This window comes from Mus caroli, unplaced genomic scaffold, assembly GCF_978045245.1.
Source record: "Mus caroli unplaced genomic scaffold, Mus_caroli_1 scaffold_1, whole genome shotgun sequence".
Taxonomy (NCBI): Eukaryota; Metazoa; Chordata; class Mammalia; order Rodentia; family Muridae; genus Mus; species Mus caroli.
In genome coordinates this window covers 173,247,149-173,264,302 of record NW_028227256.1, presented here as the reverse complement: position 1 = coordinate 173,264,302, position 17,154 = coordinate 173,247,149, and the positions used below count along the sequence as shown (strand labels likewise).

General features: G+C 44.4%; 1 protein-coding gene across 4 annotated transcripts in view; it reads left to right on the top strand.

Moving 5' to 3' along the window:
• The first annotated feature begins 3,509 nt into the window (after positions 1–3,509).
• The window catches only part of Rgs7 (regulator of G protein signaling 7), a 403,213-nt gene continuing 389,568 nt past the window's right edge, over positions 3,510–17,154 (top strand). For all 4 annotated transcript variants that reach the window (XM_085843207.1, XM_021156749.2, XM_021156741.2 and 1 more), the window contains exons 1-2: positions 3,510–3,746; positions 4,803–4,926. In XM_085843207.1, coding sequence (XP_085699333.1) covers positions 4,849–4,926 — 78 coding nt within the window. In that variant the 5' untranslated portion in view covers positions 3,510–3,746; positions 4,803–4,848. The remainder of the gene's footprint in view (positions 3,747–4,802; positions 4,927–17,154) is intronic.

Below are 17,154 nucleotides of genomic sequence, written 5' to 3'. Positions count from 1 at the left end.
GGCTTGAAGCTACTCAGCTCAGTTCAATGTTGTTGACTGCTGTTCTTCCTGTCTGCCCAGAGGTTCACAATAAGCTGTGCACATGGTCTCTCGCCCCACCGTCGAGGTCATAAGTAATTAGAGGTCTACTCCCGGTCAGACAGATATTCCATGTCTGAGGCCGGAGCAGTGAACAAGAGAGGAAATGCTGGTGACATCATTGGTCTTAAACTTTTCAAAAAGAAGAAACACCAGCATCCTCTGTAAGCAAGCTGCAGTCATGTCACAAGAAGCAGACTCAACCAGTGTAAGAAAGAAAGGATCATTGGGAGGATGCGCTATTTTATTTAGGGTTAACACAATAAGGCTCACTGGGAGGGTATCTTCTGAGATAAGAATGGAAGATGACACCAACATTTGAGGGCAGAACATTCGAGATAGGAGGGATAGCCAGTGCAAATGTCCTGTGGCACCAGAATATGGACTTTATGCACTTATAAATGCTTCACGAAACAAGGAGACCCCATGACTGGAGCAGAGTGGCCCAGTGGGCTGGCTAGCTTTGGTCAACTAACACCAACTAGATTAATTTCAACTGAGGAATTGCCTACATCAGCTCATCCTATGGCCACCTCTTTGAGGCATTTTTGTAGGAGGACTAAGCCCACTGAGGGTGGTGCCATCCCTTGACTGTATAGGAAAAGTCGCTGAGCAAGCCAGCAGAGGCCAGTCATTTAGTTGAGCTCCTCCAAGGTCCCTGTTTCAGCTCTTGCCCGGGTTCCTGACTCCAGTTTCTACCTTGACTTTCTTTGATGATGGACTGTACACCAAATATTCTGTTTCCTTTCCCAAATCGGTACTGCTCACCATTTTATCACAGCAATAAAAGGAAAATGAGGATACCGGGTTAGCATATGAAATTCAGACTGGTAACCGCATATCATCTAACCCTACCTGCTGCTGGCGTCTCAAGGACACCCTTTAGTTTGACTGGCTGACATCCTTTGGGAGGTGCTGGATAGAGAAATCACATGGCACTTACGTTTGAAATAAACACTCTGGCTGCTCTGCATGGGACCTGTTGATTGGGTTGATGGAAGGTATGGGACGGGGGCATCTGTTTTTTCCCCCAAACTTGATTGCACACTCCCTGAAGATCAAAGCTACCTACTGGATGTGTAGAAGAATAGAAATCTTCCATTCACAGTAAATAAATAAAAATAAACAAATACTTTCAGAATAAAAATGGGTGCCTGCATTGGTGGGTAATAACTTAGGATGCCTAAGCTCCCAATTATTTATAAAAATAGATGTTCATAAAAATAGGTACTGTTTCTATTATTTCAAAAATATTGATACAATTGAACTTCCTTCCCTAGGTGAAACCATTGAAGTTAGATTTATTTCTCTTGTTGGAACTATTAAAGTTTGACGTTTAACACGAAACAAAACAAACCCAAAAAACACCTTTTAAATGTCCTTGGCGGGGGGGGGGGGTTGATGAGTTTATAGGTAGGTCTTTTGCCTAGTGCTCAGAAGGTCCCATCTGGCATAGAAAATGCATAAAGTACCACATTTAAGAATTTCATATGTTTAACAAAAATATTACAGCATATATGTGGATGATAGAGGAAATAGTAAGACTAATTTGAATAATGACAGTTGAGACACAAGAGAATGTTAAAATATAAGATACGATGGATTTGGTGATATCTAGGCTATTTCCTCTAGTCTACATCTGAATAATGTGAGTCCAGGAAATTGTAAGGTGATAAATATAATATTGCATACTGATAGAGTTATGAGTTGTCTCCTGAATTGAATCTTCCTCCTTAGTTCTTTCTTGGCAACTGTAACTATCCTTCAGGCTCCTTCAGGCCATTTCATTTAGGGCAAAGTGGTGAGCACACCCAGTGACTTTTCCATATCTATCTATATCTAAAAGCACATGAGTATCCAGACAGTAGAGAGAGCGAGGGGAAAGGAAGGAAGGGAGGCAGGGGGCTGAAGAGAGAGCAGCCGGTTTCAGCTAGAGTAAGACCACCAAGAAACTATTAGGAGAGAATGGAAACAAAGAGAATTTCCCTAACAGTGGAAAGATTTGGGGGAATTGATGGAACGTAGGGAGAGAAGTCAGACTTGGCTGTGGGTAACCTGGCCTGGGAAAGTGATCCTGTAGCATTTAGAACATGGGTACGGATAGATAAATGTTATTTTGAATGACACCTGAAAGAGCCTGGGCGAGGCTGGAAACGTGGCTGGTACCCACAGATATTTGGATAGCAGTTATATTAAGGCTTACCCTGCTTGGAGAAGCAGCCACAGAGGGCACTGGGTAGCCAGTTCTGGTGCCACAGGTTTGTAATCCCAGCTGTTTGGAAGGCTGAGGCAGGAGAATGTTGAATTTAAGGTCTGTTTGGGCTAAACTGCATTTAAGACCAGCCTGGTTGGACGCTGTCCCAAAAGTGAAAAACAAACAAACAAACAAACAAACAAACAAACAAACGAAGGTGCCGGTAGAGAGGGTTGTGAGTGGGATGCAGCTCATTGGCAGGGGCCTTAGGTTTAGTCCCCCTACACACACACAAATCACACTGGCTAAATCATCTTCTATCCTCAGTCATAGAGGAAGCCTTCTCAGATGCTCAGATTCCCACAACTTCCTAATGTCCCAGAAAACTGGGTACATTTCACGGGGACAAAAACTTTTTTCTTTAATGTCTTCCCAATCCTTGAAAAATTAGTGGCTGAAACCTGAAGAATTTCTGGGGTTCGGGGTATCAGCAACCCCACCCAGACCCTTTGTGGTTCTGTGAACCCCAGTAGAGGACAAGGACTAAAGACAAGTTTCTCTGAGCCCAGTAGATTAAACCAGTCAGACATCAGCCATGGGCCTTTAATGTCACAGGTGGTGAGATTGTTCGCTTTTGGTAGAGGCCTCCAAATTCCTTCCCGGTTTTTCCAACTTATTAGGAGGCAGTGAAAGTCATGGGCAAAGAGGATGGGGTGAGGAAGGGGGCCTGCCAATGAGTCATTTGGTCCTGGCCATTGCTTTCACTTCTGGGATATTCCAGCATCTCTCTGGACTGTTACTTAAGCATAAGGATTATCAATCATTTGCTTCCCTAGTTCTGCCAGTGGGGTCGCCAGGAGCACTATGCAGACCTGCCAGCCGCAGGGGGCCTTATCCATCCATCCATTTACCCACCCACCCACCCTTTCACCCACCTACCCATCCACCCAACCTCTGCCAAGCCCTTCCTCCTCTTAGCTCAGTTTGGCTCTCCAGGCCTGCGGCGGCGCGGGCGGGGCGCTGGAGCGTGGGCTTGCCAGCGCGGGGGACAGGGCCTGTGCTCCCGAGGGGCTGAGGGGTCGGGAGGCCGGGGACACCCAGGGGTGTGGCGGCGGCGGAGCCGAGCCCGTCCGAGCCGGCACCTTCGGGCGTCCCTGTCCCACGTGACTGTCGCCTCCTCCCTCCTCCCAGTCGTGCGCGCACGGGCCAGGCGTCTCGACTCCCGCGCGCGCTCGACTGGTCCCAGTCCCCGGGAGGAGAAGCGGAGGAGGGAACGAGCGAGGCGGCCCGGGGGAGCGGGCGCGAGCGGCGGCTGCCGGGGCCGCCTGTGCACCGCGGCGAGGGTGGCGGTGGCCTGAGCAGCGCGAGTGTGATGAGGCTGCCCTGCCTCGCAGCTCCGCTCGCAGCCAGCTGACAGCGCCTGCCCTCAGCACGCCCGGAGGGGAGCCGCGGGGCCGTGACCTTGGCCGAGGAGGTAACCGGAGGGAGCGGAAGGGGAGGAGGAGGCGCCACCTAGAGTCCCCAGGACCCCCGGTCCCGCACCCGGTCCTCGCCCTGCGACGGCGGGAGTCACGGTCCCCAATGAGTGGCGCGCCCGGCCGGCCGGGCTGGGGCGCTGCGCACGCCGCGGTCCACGGTGCTGAAACTGCTGCCCGGTGTGGCCAGTGCCTGGATGAGGGGCAAGGCTGCCTGCCATTTGCTGCCTCCGAGAGCAAGGGCCGAGCAGGATGAGCTGGGACCCAGATTTCTCTGCTCTTCTGGCCGATTGTTCCAGGCTTGTGCAGTTAGCTTGCTCTCGGAGGTGAGCCAGGTGATTGCTCAAGGCTTGACTTCCCATCAGCCTAGGGTTGCTTGGACCTAATTTGGAAGCTTTCTTCCAAAGATTAGTCAGGATCAGGTCCAGACTTAGCGCACCGAGGTGGGAGCACAGAGGAGCCATGGGCTGGCAGTGAAGGCAGGTGAAAGTGGAAAAGCCTATGTATGCCCAGGCTGTGTGGGGAGCCCAAGAAATGGAGAACAAACATGTGCCTGAAAAGAACACTTGTGGGGAAGGGGCCTCTGTCATGCCTGCCATGGGAAACTAGCTGGCTACTAGGAGAAAGTGGGCTGCAGCGGGTGTTGGCTTTCTGCCCTTTGAGGAGAACCGCATCAAGTGGAGCAGCAAGTATCCAGGGAGAACAGTGGGTATTAGGGAAGTGCCAACCATGGGGTTTTTAAGTAAGTACCTAATACTTTTAAAAAGAGAGTATTCACAAAATGAAGTCCACAAAAACCGTAGCTAGCTGACTATTTCTAACTGGAAGGTTGTCTGTTGAAATTTCCTGGGGCTACTACAGATGTAAACTTCTGCTTTTGTATTTCTTTAAAAAAGAAGTGTTCTCCTCATCCCAGAAATGAAAGAATTCTTTCCATGGTTTGGGTACTGTGAACATAAAGGTGTGTGTGTGTGTGTGTGTGTGTGTGTGTTGGCGGATGTCTGTTCCCTCCAGGACTACCAGGATCTCACTAGAGGCTCTCTAATTCTTTGCAGGGCAGATTGATCATCCTTGTATCTGAGCTACCAAGTTCTGGGTGAAATGGCTCAGGGAAATAATTATGGACAGACCAGCAACGGGGTGGCGGACGAATCACCCAACATGCTGGTGTACAGAAAGGTAAGAATTCTTCACTTCCCTAGGAAAAGGGAAACTTCAGCTTGATTTCCTTCCTTCCTTCCTTCCTTCCTTCCTTCCTTCCTTCCTTCCTTCCTTCCTTCCTTCCTTCCTTCCTTCCTTCCTTCCTTCCTTCCTTCCTTCCTTCCCTCCTTCCTTCCTCCTTTCTTTATTCCTTCCTTTTGTTTTTCCTTCCTTCCTTCCTTCCTTCCTTCCTTCCTTCCTTCCTTCCTTCCTTCCTTCCTTCCTTCCTTTTCTTCTTTCTTTTGCCTGCATCAGAGTATTTATCAACTTTGTGAACTCCCAGAGCATCAATGGTTAAGTACTGCACTAAAAGATGATCAGATGCTTCCAAGTGACAGGAATTACACATTCCCTGATGATTGCTAGAGTCACCTGTCCTTAGAAACTACACTGGCTATTCAATGTATTATGTTATTCCACTTCATCTAATACCATCCCTTGCAATTGTTTCAGAAGCTGTTTTAAAACCATTAGGTTATAATAATTTCTTAAGTGTACCGAAGTTTGGAAAGCAACAGCTTTGCAGGTCTGTAGTGAGGATGACTCTATCCGTGGACGTGTATGCTTTCATAAGTTTGCTCCCAGCTAGATGACTCTAGTTCTTTCAGTCTTAACCTAGTTTTCCTTTGTATTATTTCTGTGATTTTTGTCTATACCATCTATGTTATAGTGTCATATGCCCATGGGATAAATCTGTACAATCCACATCCCCCTTCTGCAAACATATCTAACAGTTTTCTGTCATGCTTTCAGCAACAAACTTCTAGACATTGAGCCACGTTCGGGTTTTGCCTGTGTTTTAGAATGGTTGCTTAGGAAACTTCAAGATGGTTATAATCAACAAGCTTACTAAAATTAAGGATGCAGTATTCTTTATGTAACTTCTACATTGATTTGTTTTCCTTTTGTAGGTTTTACTGGGATCATTTTTCTTAAGCATATTACCTGGGGTGTGTCTTGGCTCAGATTTCATTAGTTGACACTGACAATGGCAAGTGGAAATCATACTCTGAGGTCAAGAATGTTATTAAGGGTTTTGATTAGCAGGTGTTCGCTGGATCCAGCATGGATGTAGATCTGTGAGGTGTGAACTGATTGTGAATACAGAGGAAAGGTTGTGTGAATGCAGAATCCCAACTATGCTTGTGTGGTCCAGAGACATTAGAAGGTAGCCAGGAATGAGCTGGGGGAATAGTGACATCATTCTAAGCAGATGCATGATGTCAGGACACAATACTGCTTATCCTGTAGCCTGTGAATAGTGCTATTCTGTATACTTATCAATTCAGCCAGATGTGTGTGAGACGCCACAGAATGAAAGGGAAGAAAAATAAGGGACTAGTTGACTATTTCCATCATTTTATCCAAGTAGATGAATTAAGATTATCATGCACGTGAATTTAAGTCATCGCTACTCCATCCGGACACTGAATGAAGTAACTGTGCTTGCATATTTTACACACAGAGTTGATCTAGAGATAAAAAAATATTCTTGTGATATTTAGGTACTTTAAAGTAACTCTAATATTTTATTTTATTTTGAATGTCGTAACATGCAAGATGTGAGAATTTAAAAATCTATCCTAGGAGTTTATGCAGTATGTAGGGCTGTACTTTTAGAGTCCCCTAAATTATGGTCGCAAACTATGCCATTAAATCTCACAGCTGAATTCCCTTCCTGTTTGCCTATAAACAGTTGACAGACAGCGTGGATATCATTATTCGATTACTTGCTGTACTGACTCAGATTGCTAAGTTTGAATTTGCTTTATAGATTGTATAGTCTCAAATGCTGTTAGTTTTAAGTGTAAACTTATAGGTTTCATGGAGATTTTAAGGAATCTAACTTTTTGACCTTTGAGGTATGGCCTCACTATGTATCCCTGGCTAGGCTTTAACTTGCAACCGTTCTCCTGACTCTGCCTCTCAATAGCATCTCTTCCTTCCTCCCCTTCCTTCCTTCCTTCCTTCCTTCCTTCCTTCCTTCCTTCCTTCCTTCCTTCCTTCCTTCCTTCCTTCCTTCCTCCTCCCTCCCTCCCTCCCTCCCTTCCTTCCTTCCTTCTTCCATCCCCTCCCTTTCTTCCCTCCCTTCTTCCCTCCCTTCCTTCCTTCCTTCCTTCCTTCCTTCCTTCCTTCCTTCCTTCCTTCCTTCCTTCCTTCCTTCCTTCTTTCCTTCCTCCTCCCTCCCTCCCTCCCTCCCTTCCTTCCTTCCTTCTTCCATCCCCTCCCTTTCTTCCCTCCCTTCTTCCCTCCCTCCCTCCCTTCTTTCCTCCCTCCCTCCTTCCCTTCCTCTCGTCTTCCTTCCTTCCTCCCTTCTTCCCTTCCCTTCCTTCCTTCCTTCCTTCCTTCCTTCCTTCCTTCCTTCCTCCCTCCCTTCCTTCCTCCCTCCCTCCTTCCCTTCCTCCCTTCTCCTTTCCTCCCTTCTTCCTTCCTTCCTTCCTTCCTTCCTTCCTTCCTTCCTCCCTTCTTCCTTCCTTCCTTCCTTCCTTCCTTCCTTCCTTCCTTCCTTCCTTCCTTCCTTCCTTCCTTCCTCCCTTCCTTCCTCCTTCATTCTTCCTTCCTTCCTTCCTTCCTTCCTTCCTTCCTTCCTTCCTTCTTTCCTTCCTTTGTTTTTTCTTTCCTTCCTTTCTTTTTTCTTTTCTCTTTGTTTCTTTAATATTTCTGGTTGAGTTTAGGACTACTAATGACTTGATTAGCTTAAAAAAATAAAACTACAGAATAGAGTTTATCTAGGTCATGGGGAGGGAAGTTAAGAGGGTAGTAGAGGCAGAGAAAGGCTGAGAGAGAGAACTAGAGGAGAAAAGGAGTAGAGGCTGTCCATGAGCACATGGGGGTGGGGAGGAATTGGGGAGAGAGGAGGGAAGGGGTGAAGGGACAGAGAGGGAGGAAGAAGGGAAGAGCAAGAGTTGATTAGCTTTTTGTTCAGAGGAAAAATTGCCTGGTAAAACATGACTGGTAAAAAAAAATCAAGTTCAGTAAGTCTTATACATAATGTGTAATAATAGGTTTAATGCCTATCTGTAGTGTCTGAACTTTTCCTTATATGTAAGTTTGTGTGTGTGTGTGTGTGTGTGTGTGTGTGCGCGCGATGTAAGTAATGATTCAGAAATCAGTCCAAATGTGTTGCAAACACTTTAACCCATTATCATTCTTTAGCCATTGAATAAAAAGGTCTATACGTATGTGTGTGTGTGAAGGCAATAGAGGAATCAGGACTGTTGCTTTTGCGGTGCCTTTGTAGCACAGTTGGCTTCTGCTTGGCAACTTCTCTGTGGATGCCAACTTTTCATAGGAGTAAATTGGAGAAGGGTGTAGGGTGAATCTGTACTGGGAAACTTCGACAGCTTACCCTTCCTGAAGGAACAGGCTCTGTGCTACAATGCTAATTAAACAGGAAGTGAACCAAAGGTTTAGCAGAGACTTTTAATTCTAACAGAGCATTGCTCAATAAAGGCTGAGAGAGGAGAGAGAGAAATTGCTGTTTTATTGACTAGTGCCAATTTTCCACTTCTGCTTCACCGTTCAAGTGCAGTTCTTGAAAGTGTGATCTGAAACAACCTGATTGATGACATTTCTCCCTCGTTTCCCATTCCCTTCACCACAGTGCTCTCTGCTCATGCCCTCTTGGCTCTCAAGACCTAGTCTCAGTGGGCTGTTGGTGACTCTAAGAAGCAGGCTGGGGAGAGAGGTGGAAATGGACACAGTTACCAGTGTGGCATAGGCAGAATGCTGCCCTGATAGAATTTCGTCTGTTTACTGTGTCTTCCCACTGTGATCACAGATTATAGGAGTTCTGACAATGGGAAAGCACAAGTCATCCTTTTTCCATGGAAAAGCCTGTGCGTGCAAGCATGTGTATGTGTGTATGTGTGTGTGTGTGTGTGTGTGTGTGTGTGATCAACACTGAAGGTTAACTATAGGTGTCTTTCCTCAGGAGCCTACCATTTTGTTTTGTTTTGTTTTGACCTAGAGCTTGACACTTAAGCCAGTCTGGTTAGCTCATGAGCCTCGGGGATCCAGCAGCCTCTATCTTAACAGTTTTGGGATTGTAACTGCGGGTCAGTGTTGTCTGGCTCTTTATGTGAATGATGAAGACTGGACTCGGGGTCCTTATCCTTGAGTGGCAAGCACTTTACCCACTGAGCTGTCTCTTCAGGCCCCTCATGGTGGTTCAACAGAAGGCAGTCTTCAGTATGTTAAACTATGCTCACCATGCTGGGTAAATGTTGCCATAATAAAGGCTTTGGGGTATGACAATATTACCTAGTGGCCGGGGATGGTACCTAAAAGCCAGGCTGGATTGTCTGCAAGTAGTAGCTCTTAGCTCAATAGGAAGGGTTTTTAGAGTTTGTTTGATATCCACTTTTAAAATCATTATGAATGAAATATTTGCCTTATCAATTCCTTGCTTTATAATGTTGCCTTCTTTTTTCCAACCAGGAGATTGAATTAGAATGATATGTTGTCTGATATATTTTAGGATATCTTTAAAAGTTGTAAAAAAAAAATTGATGAGGGTTGAATCCTTTTATTCCTCAGACTTACTATGCTTCCCCAGATGGGCAGTGACTAGACTGCAGTTGTAAGCAATCCATTTCCATGAGATTTGCCTGGATCCAACTCACCTTGGAGCCTGACCAGTTTCTTGACACATTTGTAGAGGTGGCATGTCACAAGTTCAGTTCTGTTCTGGGCTGGTGATTTGAAAACACGGTTCTCAGTTTGGGTGTTCTCTGGGAGAAACATCTACTGTGATCAACAGTGTTTGCAAAAGATGGTCCAGCTAGAACTCAGAGTGCAGGACCATGCTGTCCAAACATGGTGTCTGGCCATTGTGCTGCTCCCCAGACAGCATACATCACTCCTTCCCTGCAGCTGACATTCTTGCATTGGAAAAACAAAATTTCCAGGGCACCTTGGGGCCAGTATTTCAAGTTGGCTGTAATACTGGCACCTCACTAGCAAGAATACTCAAAATATCCAATAATTTCTGATATTATTACAGCAACCATTTATACTTTAGCTGTCAGAAAAGAAAATGAAAGTGTTTTCCTCTCCCATCGTCACATTGAAAGTAGCACACTTTTGGAAATAGCAAACCTATCAAATTCACTACGCCTCTCTCCTTTGCCCTCTCCTGTGCCTGACTTCACTTTACTCTACCCCCCCCCATCTTCTCTCTAGAACAATCTGTCTTCTACTTGTGTCTTTTACTTTTCTATGCACCATAGAACTTTTAAAGGTAAGAGTATAAAGCTCACTAAATGCTGTTCATTTTAGTTGTGAGAGAGTAAACAACTCACTGTTTGTGAGTCTGTGATAACTCACTGGATCTCTTAGAGATGAGAACAGGCTCTTACCTTGATTGAGTACCCACTGTCTGCTGGTGCTCAGACAATGTGGTGCTATCTTGTGGTTGTGGCAGCAGATCAGTCTTTAAGAATAAGAATAGTCCAGTCTTTACAAACATGATGTGACAACTGGCCTTTCTTACCTGAAGGCATAGTGCCAACCACCCTGCCCTTTAGAAGGTTGTCTCTGCTGGCTAGATTCACCTCAGTGTCTTTGGAAGCACTTTTTAGATGTCCTTCTGTCCTGGGGAGAGTCAACACTCTTTTGAGACAGGGATCGGGGATGGGCTCCCTTTGTTCTGGGGTCACTGGCAGGGCCAGGCTCTCAGCCTCGAACTGTTGCTGCAGTCTGCTTTAACTCAGTGAATTTGTCTTCACAAGATTGTCAGCCTCATCACCTTAGAGAGTGCTGCTGTTTGTAACTCAATTGATCTGTCTGAGTTTAGGACATGCAGGTGTGTGTGTGTGTGTGTGTGTGTGTGTGTTGGGGGGGGGCTTTGGATGTGTGGGTGGCCACAAGACAAAAGTATGTTAGAAAAGGAAGGAGAGCGAAATAAACCCGATGCTCCCGGACCTTTCAGTCTCCAGGTTTTAAATGTAAGGATGTAGATGGGAGGCAGGCAAGAATTTCCATCACATTTTTGGAACATTCTGCAATGGGGCATCTTATCTAATTAGATGACTGGGAAGTGCCTTTCTGGACCAGGCAGTGTTGTCTACTGTAAAGACAACCGGACCTCTCTGACCCTCTTCGGTGACATGAATAATGACAGGAGCCCTGAGACAGGGCAGGATCTTCTTGGACATGTCTTCTGGAGGAGACGGGATCATTTTATGGGTGATGCTTTAACGATGAATTCTGGCTAATAATTAACAAGCTCACAGGAGGAAGGGCCTCCTGGTTGAGCTCTTTGCTTTCCCGGAGTGTTTGTGGGGTTGACACAAAGATCTATTCCTTGAATTTTACCTCCTTCATTCTCCATCTCCAGTGTCTCTGACTCTAATTGATCAGAGGAAAGTGCAGATCCACCAAGAGGAGCTGTCCAGGGATTTTATTGCCTTCTAATAGCCTTGCGGTTCCCCCAAGTGATGGGCAGCAGGGTATTTTTAGGTGGTGTGGGTGACAGAGTATGATCACTGCAGAGGATACGGAAATATCTCAAATCTAGACAGTTTAGTGACCTAATAAAGGTTCAGCCGTCTCCTTGAAAACAGACCTGCAGCAAACAAGCAAAGGGATACTCCTCACTTTGTAGGAGCTACAAAGGATTGGAATGTCAGGGCCACAAAGACTTTTTATCCCACACAACGTCAATCTAATTATAAAAATAATTGTAAATGACAAAGTGGGTGCTCAGCTCCTGAAGGGAGGAAAAGACCTGGTTTCTTTATGCCATTTGCTCGAGGCAACATAAGTTTACTTGCTTTCATTTAAACACCTTTTGTATTGTGTCTAGTTTCATTAGCAACAATCAGAGAACACCAGAAGTCTAATTGAGAATTATGGATTTGACTCCAGTACCACAGAAATTGCCCACCTGATCTAGGCTACAAAATACCTTGTCCAAGAGGCCTGTCTGGGAGTGCTAACTGTTAGCTTGTATCTTAGTGTTTTCTTATGCTGTTAGATGCCATGACCATGGCAAATCTTACAAAGGAAAATATTTAATTAAGGGATAGCTTACAGTTTAGGGGTTTAGTCTGTTTATGCCATGGCAGGCAGCATGGTGGAGCACAGGCAGACATGGACTACAGATAGGTGCCTAATCACGAATAAACAGAAAGTAGATGCTGTGTTTTCTTTGACCATCATTTTTGCTCTTGGGTCCCCAGCAGTAATCAGATGAGGAGTTAGTTTTATATATTCAGCAGTAGATTCATGCTTATCTGATTCTGTGTGGGAAGTCTGGGCTAATAGAGACCCAGGACATGATGTTACATGGCAGTTCAGAATTTTCCATCACAATGAGAAGACTCCATAGTCATAATGTCCAGTCTTGGAGCCACTTGCCACAGCCCGTCACTGAGCACTTTGAAACTCAGTCAGCATCACTGAAGGCTGAATGCACATTAAATCATGTTTGTTTTAAATTAATTCTGATTTATGTGTTCATGTGGCTAGTGATTATTAGACAGTATGAAGGCATAGAATGAAGGGCTCTAGAAAATTTGTGCCACATGCCAAGAAAAGAAATAAGGTAATATGCTGTATTTTATCTAGTATGCACAAGAACATCAAGTATCTTTAAAGGAAACCACGTTTCTGACAAGTCTGTCGCCATGGTCAGGGGCCATTTAGAAGACCATTTGGTTTCCCATTTTCAGTTATTGCTAGATGGTTCTAAAGAATGTGTGTCCACATGAACTTGGCTAGTTACACAAAGCTCTCCTTGCATTCCACTGTCGTTCAACAGAAGGTCTTTGTCCAGTAGAAAGGTGTGTAGATAATTGTGTATGTATATGTGTATGTATGTATATGCATGTATATTATATGTATGTATATGTGCAGTGTGGGAGATGGAACCCAAGGGCCCTGTAGTATGCGGGAGCACTGCCATTGAGTAGCATCTCTGCCATCACTAAGAATGTCACTATTAATATTTCTCATTTTAACTTTTCTGAAACATTCATTTTCTTAGGAAGTCAATATCATCTGTCAATTGTCATAAACATTACTTACATTTAGGCTTTTTGTTTTGTTTCGTTTTGTTTTTGCTAATTCGTGATTACTTACCACACATCAGGTCATTTACACACCTTATTTGATGTCATAAAAATGAGATATTTTGATTATTAGTAATTATTAGTATCTCCTTGAGTCTGTAGGTATAGCTGTGTAGCTGGGCTGTCATCAAGGGCTACACTCTATATTCTATTCTACACGCACACACACATTCTGTTCTCCTACTAAGAGATCTCCATACTCACCCATGTTGACTCTGAGTTCCTGAAATCACTCAGGAATTAGTGACAATGTTGGGGAGCTCTATGAGAATGGAGACACCCATTTTTCTATGCTGTGCCACAGCATCTTGAACAAAGGCACAGAATAGGTATCTCTGAATATCACATGTATACATGTATGAACAAGTACATAGAATGTAAAATCAGTCCTAAGCCAGTCCCGAGCTCCTTTACTGAGTTGTGTACATAAATTAGTGAAGGGAGATGTCATCGGAGTCATATTCGTCACCACACACTCAATCGGCCTCCCTTAGCATGGGATATGTGTGTGATGAGATGTTTGAACATGCAATTGATTTCTAGTCCACCAGTGACTTATTCTGTAGCTGTGAAATGCAGATCTCAGTCTAGTTACAGTAGCTTGGTCAATGGCAAAAGAACAGAAGCCCTCAGCCAGAAGAAAAGTTGCTTATTTTTGGTCATCTGGTGTCTAAATCAATATATATATCCACCTCTGTGTCCTGTCTGCAATTCTGGATGCCCAGTAGAGTAGCCAAATCTAACAGCTCCAGACAGTTGGGGCTTAGGTCGTAAGGGATTCTCAACGCCTCTACTGCTGTGACCCTATAATACAGTTCCTTAGATTGTGGTGACTCTCAACCGCAAAATTATTTTGTTGGTATTTTATACCTGTAATTTTGCTACTTTTATGAATCATAGTGTAAATATCTGATTTGCAGGATATCTGATGTATGACCAACCCCCCCAAAGGGGTTGCAACCCACAGCTTGAGAACTGGTGGTTTAGAAAAATGAACTGAATTGAATTAAGGGAAAAGCCCAGCACTTCAGTGAGATGTGTGAGGCACAAATGCACAACTTCTCCATTACAAATCTAAACATTGCTTTTCAGGGCTCTCTCTAATCCTGAGAGCTCAGGAGAAAGGAGTGTCTTTAAATTAGCAACATTACAGGAGAGGCCAGTACTCTTGCACCGAGAGAATTAACATCAGTGTTTGCAGACTGCTGGAGGGCAAATAGACTTGCTGCGGATGAAATTGCTTTCCTCCTGGACTGAGTTTACTCATCTGTAAAGTGGAGATAAGAGTAATCGGTATTGTTAGGATTACATGGATGTACACGTTCGAAGCTGAGCGTGGGGACTCATGCCTGTAATCCCAGCACTCAGGGAGCTGAGGGACGAACATGGCTGCAAGTGTGAGGGTGTCGTGAGCCCCATGGTAAGTCCCAGGCCAGCCTGAACTGTAGAATAAGACCTATCTACAAACAAACGAACGAATGAACAAACAAATGGACATACACTCACATGCTAAGCTTGGGTGAGTGGGAATCCTTCAGTATAGATAACTATTAAACTTTTACTACGTAAGAAGTGCCCAGATTTTTACTTATAAATGGAAATGATGGCATTTAAAGAGGATTAAAAAAAGATGTCTCTTATACATATTTTAGGATTTGATGCTTGTACAAGCTTAACATCCTCAAAGCCTCAAGAGCAGTGGTTCTCACCCTTCCTGATGTTGTGACCCTTTAATAAAGTTCCTCATGTTGTGGCGAACACACACAAAAATAGTGTTTTTGTCGACACTTGATAACTGTAATTTGGCTATTGTTATGAATTGTAATGTAAACATCTGAAATGCAGAATATTCAATATAAAACCCTGTGAAGGGTTTATTTGATCCCCCCCAAAAGGTTGTGACCCTCAGGCTGAGAGCTGCTGCCCTAGAGAGGTGGGAGTGCCAGAGTAAGACTCCATGCCTGTCTTCTGCTGGTTTTAAAATTTCCCTTCCTCCCTAACTTCCTCCCTCTCTTCCTCCCTCCCTTCCTCCCTCCCTCCTTCCCTTCCTCTAGCTCTCTCTCTCTTTCCCCTCTCTCTTCTTTCTTTCTTTGGTATATACATATATATATGCATATTTGCATGTATGTGCATGTACATGTATGTGCCTATGTATGTACATGGATGCCCATGCATGTGGAGGTTAGGCAGTGATGTCTAGTGCTGTCTTTGTTCTCTCAATCTTATATATGGAGGCAGGGGCCTGTTACTTAACCCCAGACCTCACGTATCCCATTATACTAGCTACTATCTTACCTTAGAGATTCCCTGTCTCTGCCTCCTACATTGATGGGATTACAGTTGGGCCCCCATGCCTACCTGGCATTTGTGAGGATGCTGGGCACATAGAATCAGCTCCTTATATTTATGCTGAGCAACTCTACCCACTTCAAGTGTGTACTCTTAAGCTATAATTCCTCCTTCTTCATCCTCTTGTCCCAAGCCAGCACTGTTGCACTTTCTGTCTCTAGGAAGTGGTTTGTTTTAGGGATTAATATCTCAGAGTCAGTGGCAGCACTCAGCATCTATGAAGGTCAAGGCTTGTTCACTTTGTGTGTCTTCAGAGATCATCCACACTGTCACACATGCCACATGTCTCCTTTTTTTTTAAGACCCGACTCTTGCTTTGTACTTGGGTTTAGCATTTCATTTACATCTTCATCTCTCCAGGGATCCTTGGGCTCTCTTTGTCTTTAGCTGTTGTAAACAATACAGCAACACAGTGGGTGTACAGACATCTCCAAGAGTCTCTGCTGTCAGTTCTTTGGACAGGCATCTGGCAGTAGGAACACTGGATGGCACAGAAATTGTCTTTTTCGTCACTGTCCATTCCCATAGGAAGCCTACAAAGGCTCTGCTTCCTCTGCGCTCTTGCCCACACTTGTGTTCTGGGCTTTGCTAAATATTCATTCAAATGGGCATGAAGTGGTAGCTTGCTGGGGTTTTGATTTGCATTTTCCTGACTATGGACATCTTTTTCTATACTTATTAACCATATGTTTATTCCTGGAAAGTCTCAGAGCTTTATTTAAAAAAACAAGTTAAATTGTCCTTAACTTTATCAGGGCTTGGCTCAGAGGATCATGGCTACTTAGATTTTTGTTTAACTAAGATCACATTGCTGAGCTGGACTTTTACTGGAGGGGGTCATTACAAGCTTTGTAAATATATGAAATATATTAGTGTTATATATTAATATATATATTAATATATATATATATATTAGTGTTTTGTCTACATGTATGTATATGCACCATGCATATGCCTGCCTGGTGCACTGAAGATCAGAGGAGGGTTTTGGATTTCTTGGAATTGGAGTTCTGCATGGTTGTGAGCTGCCGTGTGGGTGCTGGAAACCGAACCCAGATTCTCTGTAAGAGCAGTAAGTGCTCTTAACTGCGAAGCCATTATTTCAAGCCCCTATGTAATTTTTAAAGTTGCTTTAAATTTACCTATCAAATTAGCATCCACTGAAGAAGGGTGAACTCTCAGCTACAGGTGACTTTGTAACATTGCTAGCAATCGAAGTATGTTTAATGGAGAATTTATCTCTTTGGGTGGTATTAACTAATATTTTCCTTAGGTACTGAACTGTTTAGTGTGCCACCGAATATTAGGGGACCATATGTTGGGTTTCTTGATGGGGTAGTATTTTTACTAGCTGCTGTGCTGATGATCTGGCCTTCTATGGCTGCTTCTGATGAGACAGTGATCTATCATTCATTGTTTCTACCTGCCTCATGAAAGCAGTGTGAGAGTTAAGAAAGATACCCTGTCTGCTGTGGACAGTGTGAATTTGCCAGCAACGAGTCCTATGACTGAGTCCAGTTACTGAATGTCTCTAATACTTAGTTTCTGTATCTAAGAAGTGAGCTCATAGCAGAATCTGCCTTCAAGGGCTGCTGGGATAGTGAGCTAAGACTTGGCATGGTACTGGCCTGCTCTGTGCTGGCCTTAGCATGGTGCTGGTCCGGGCTACAGTCCACGCTAGCCACTGTGGTCAGGATGTCCATTTACTCTTAGTCCTTGCTTTCTTTTATTCTCCCTCTCTTTTTCTGCTCTCTTTCCCTGTTTTCACCTTTGCCCTCTTTTT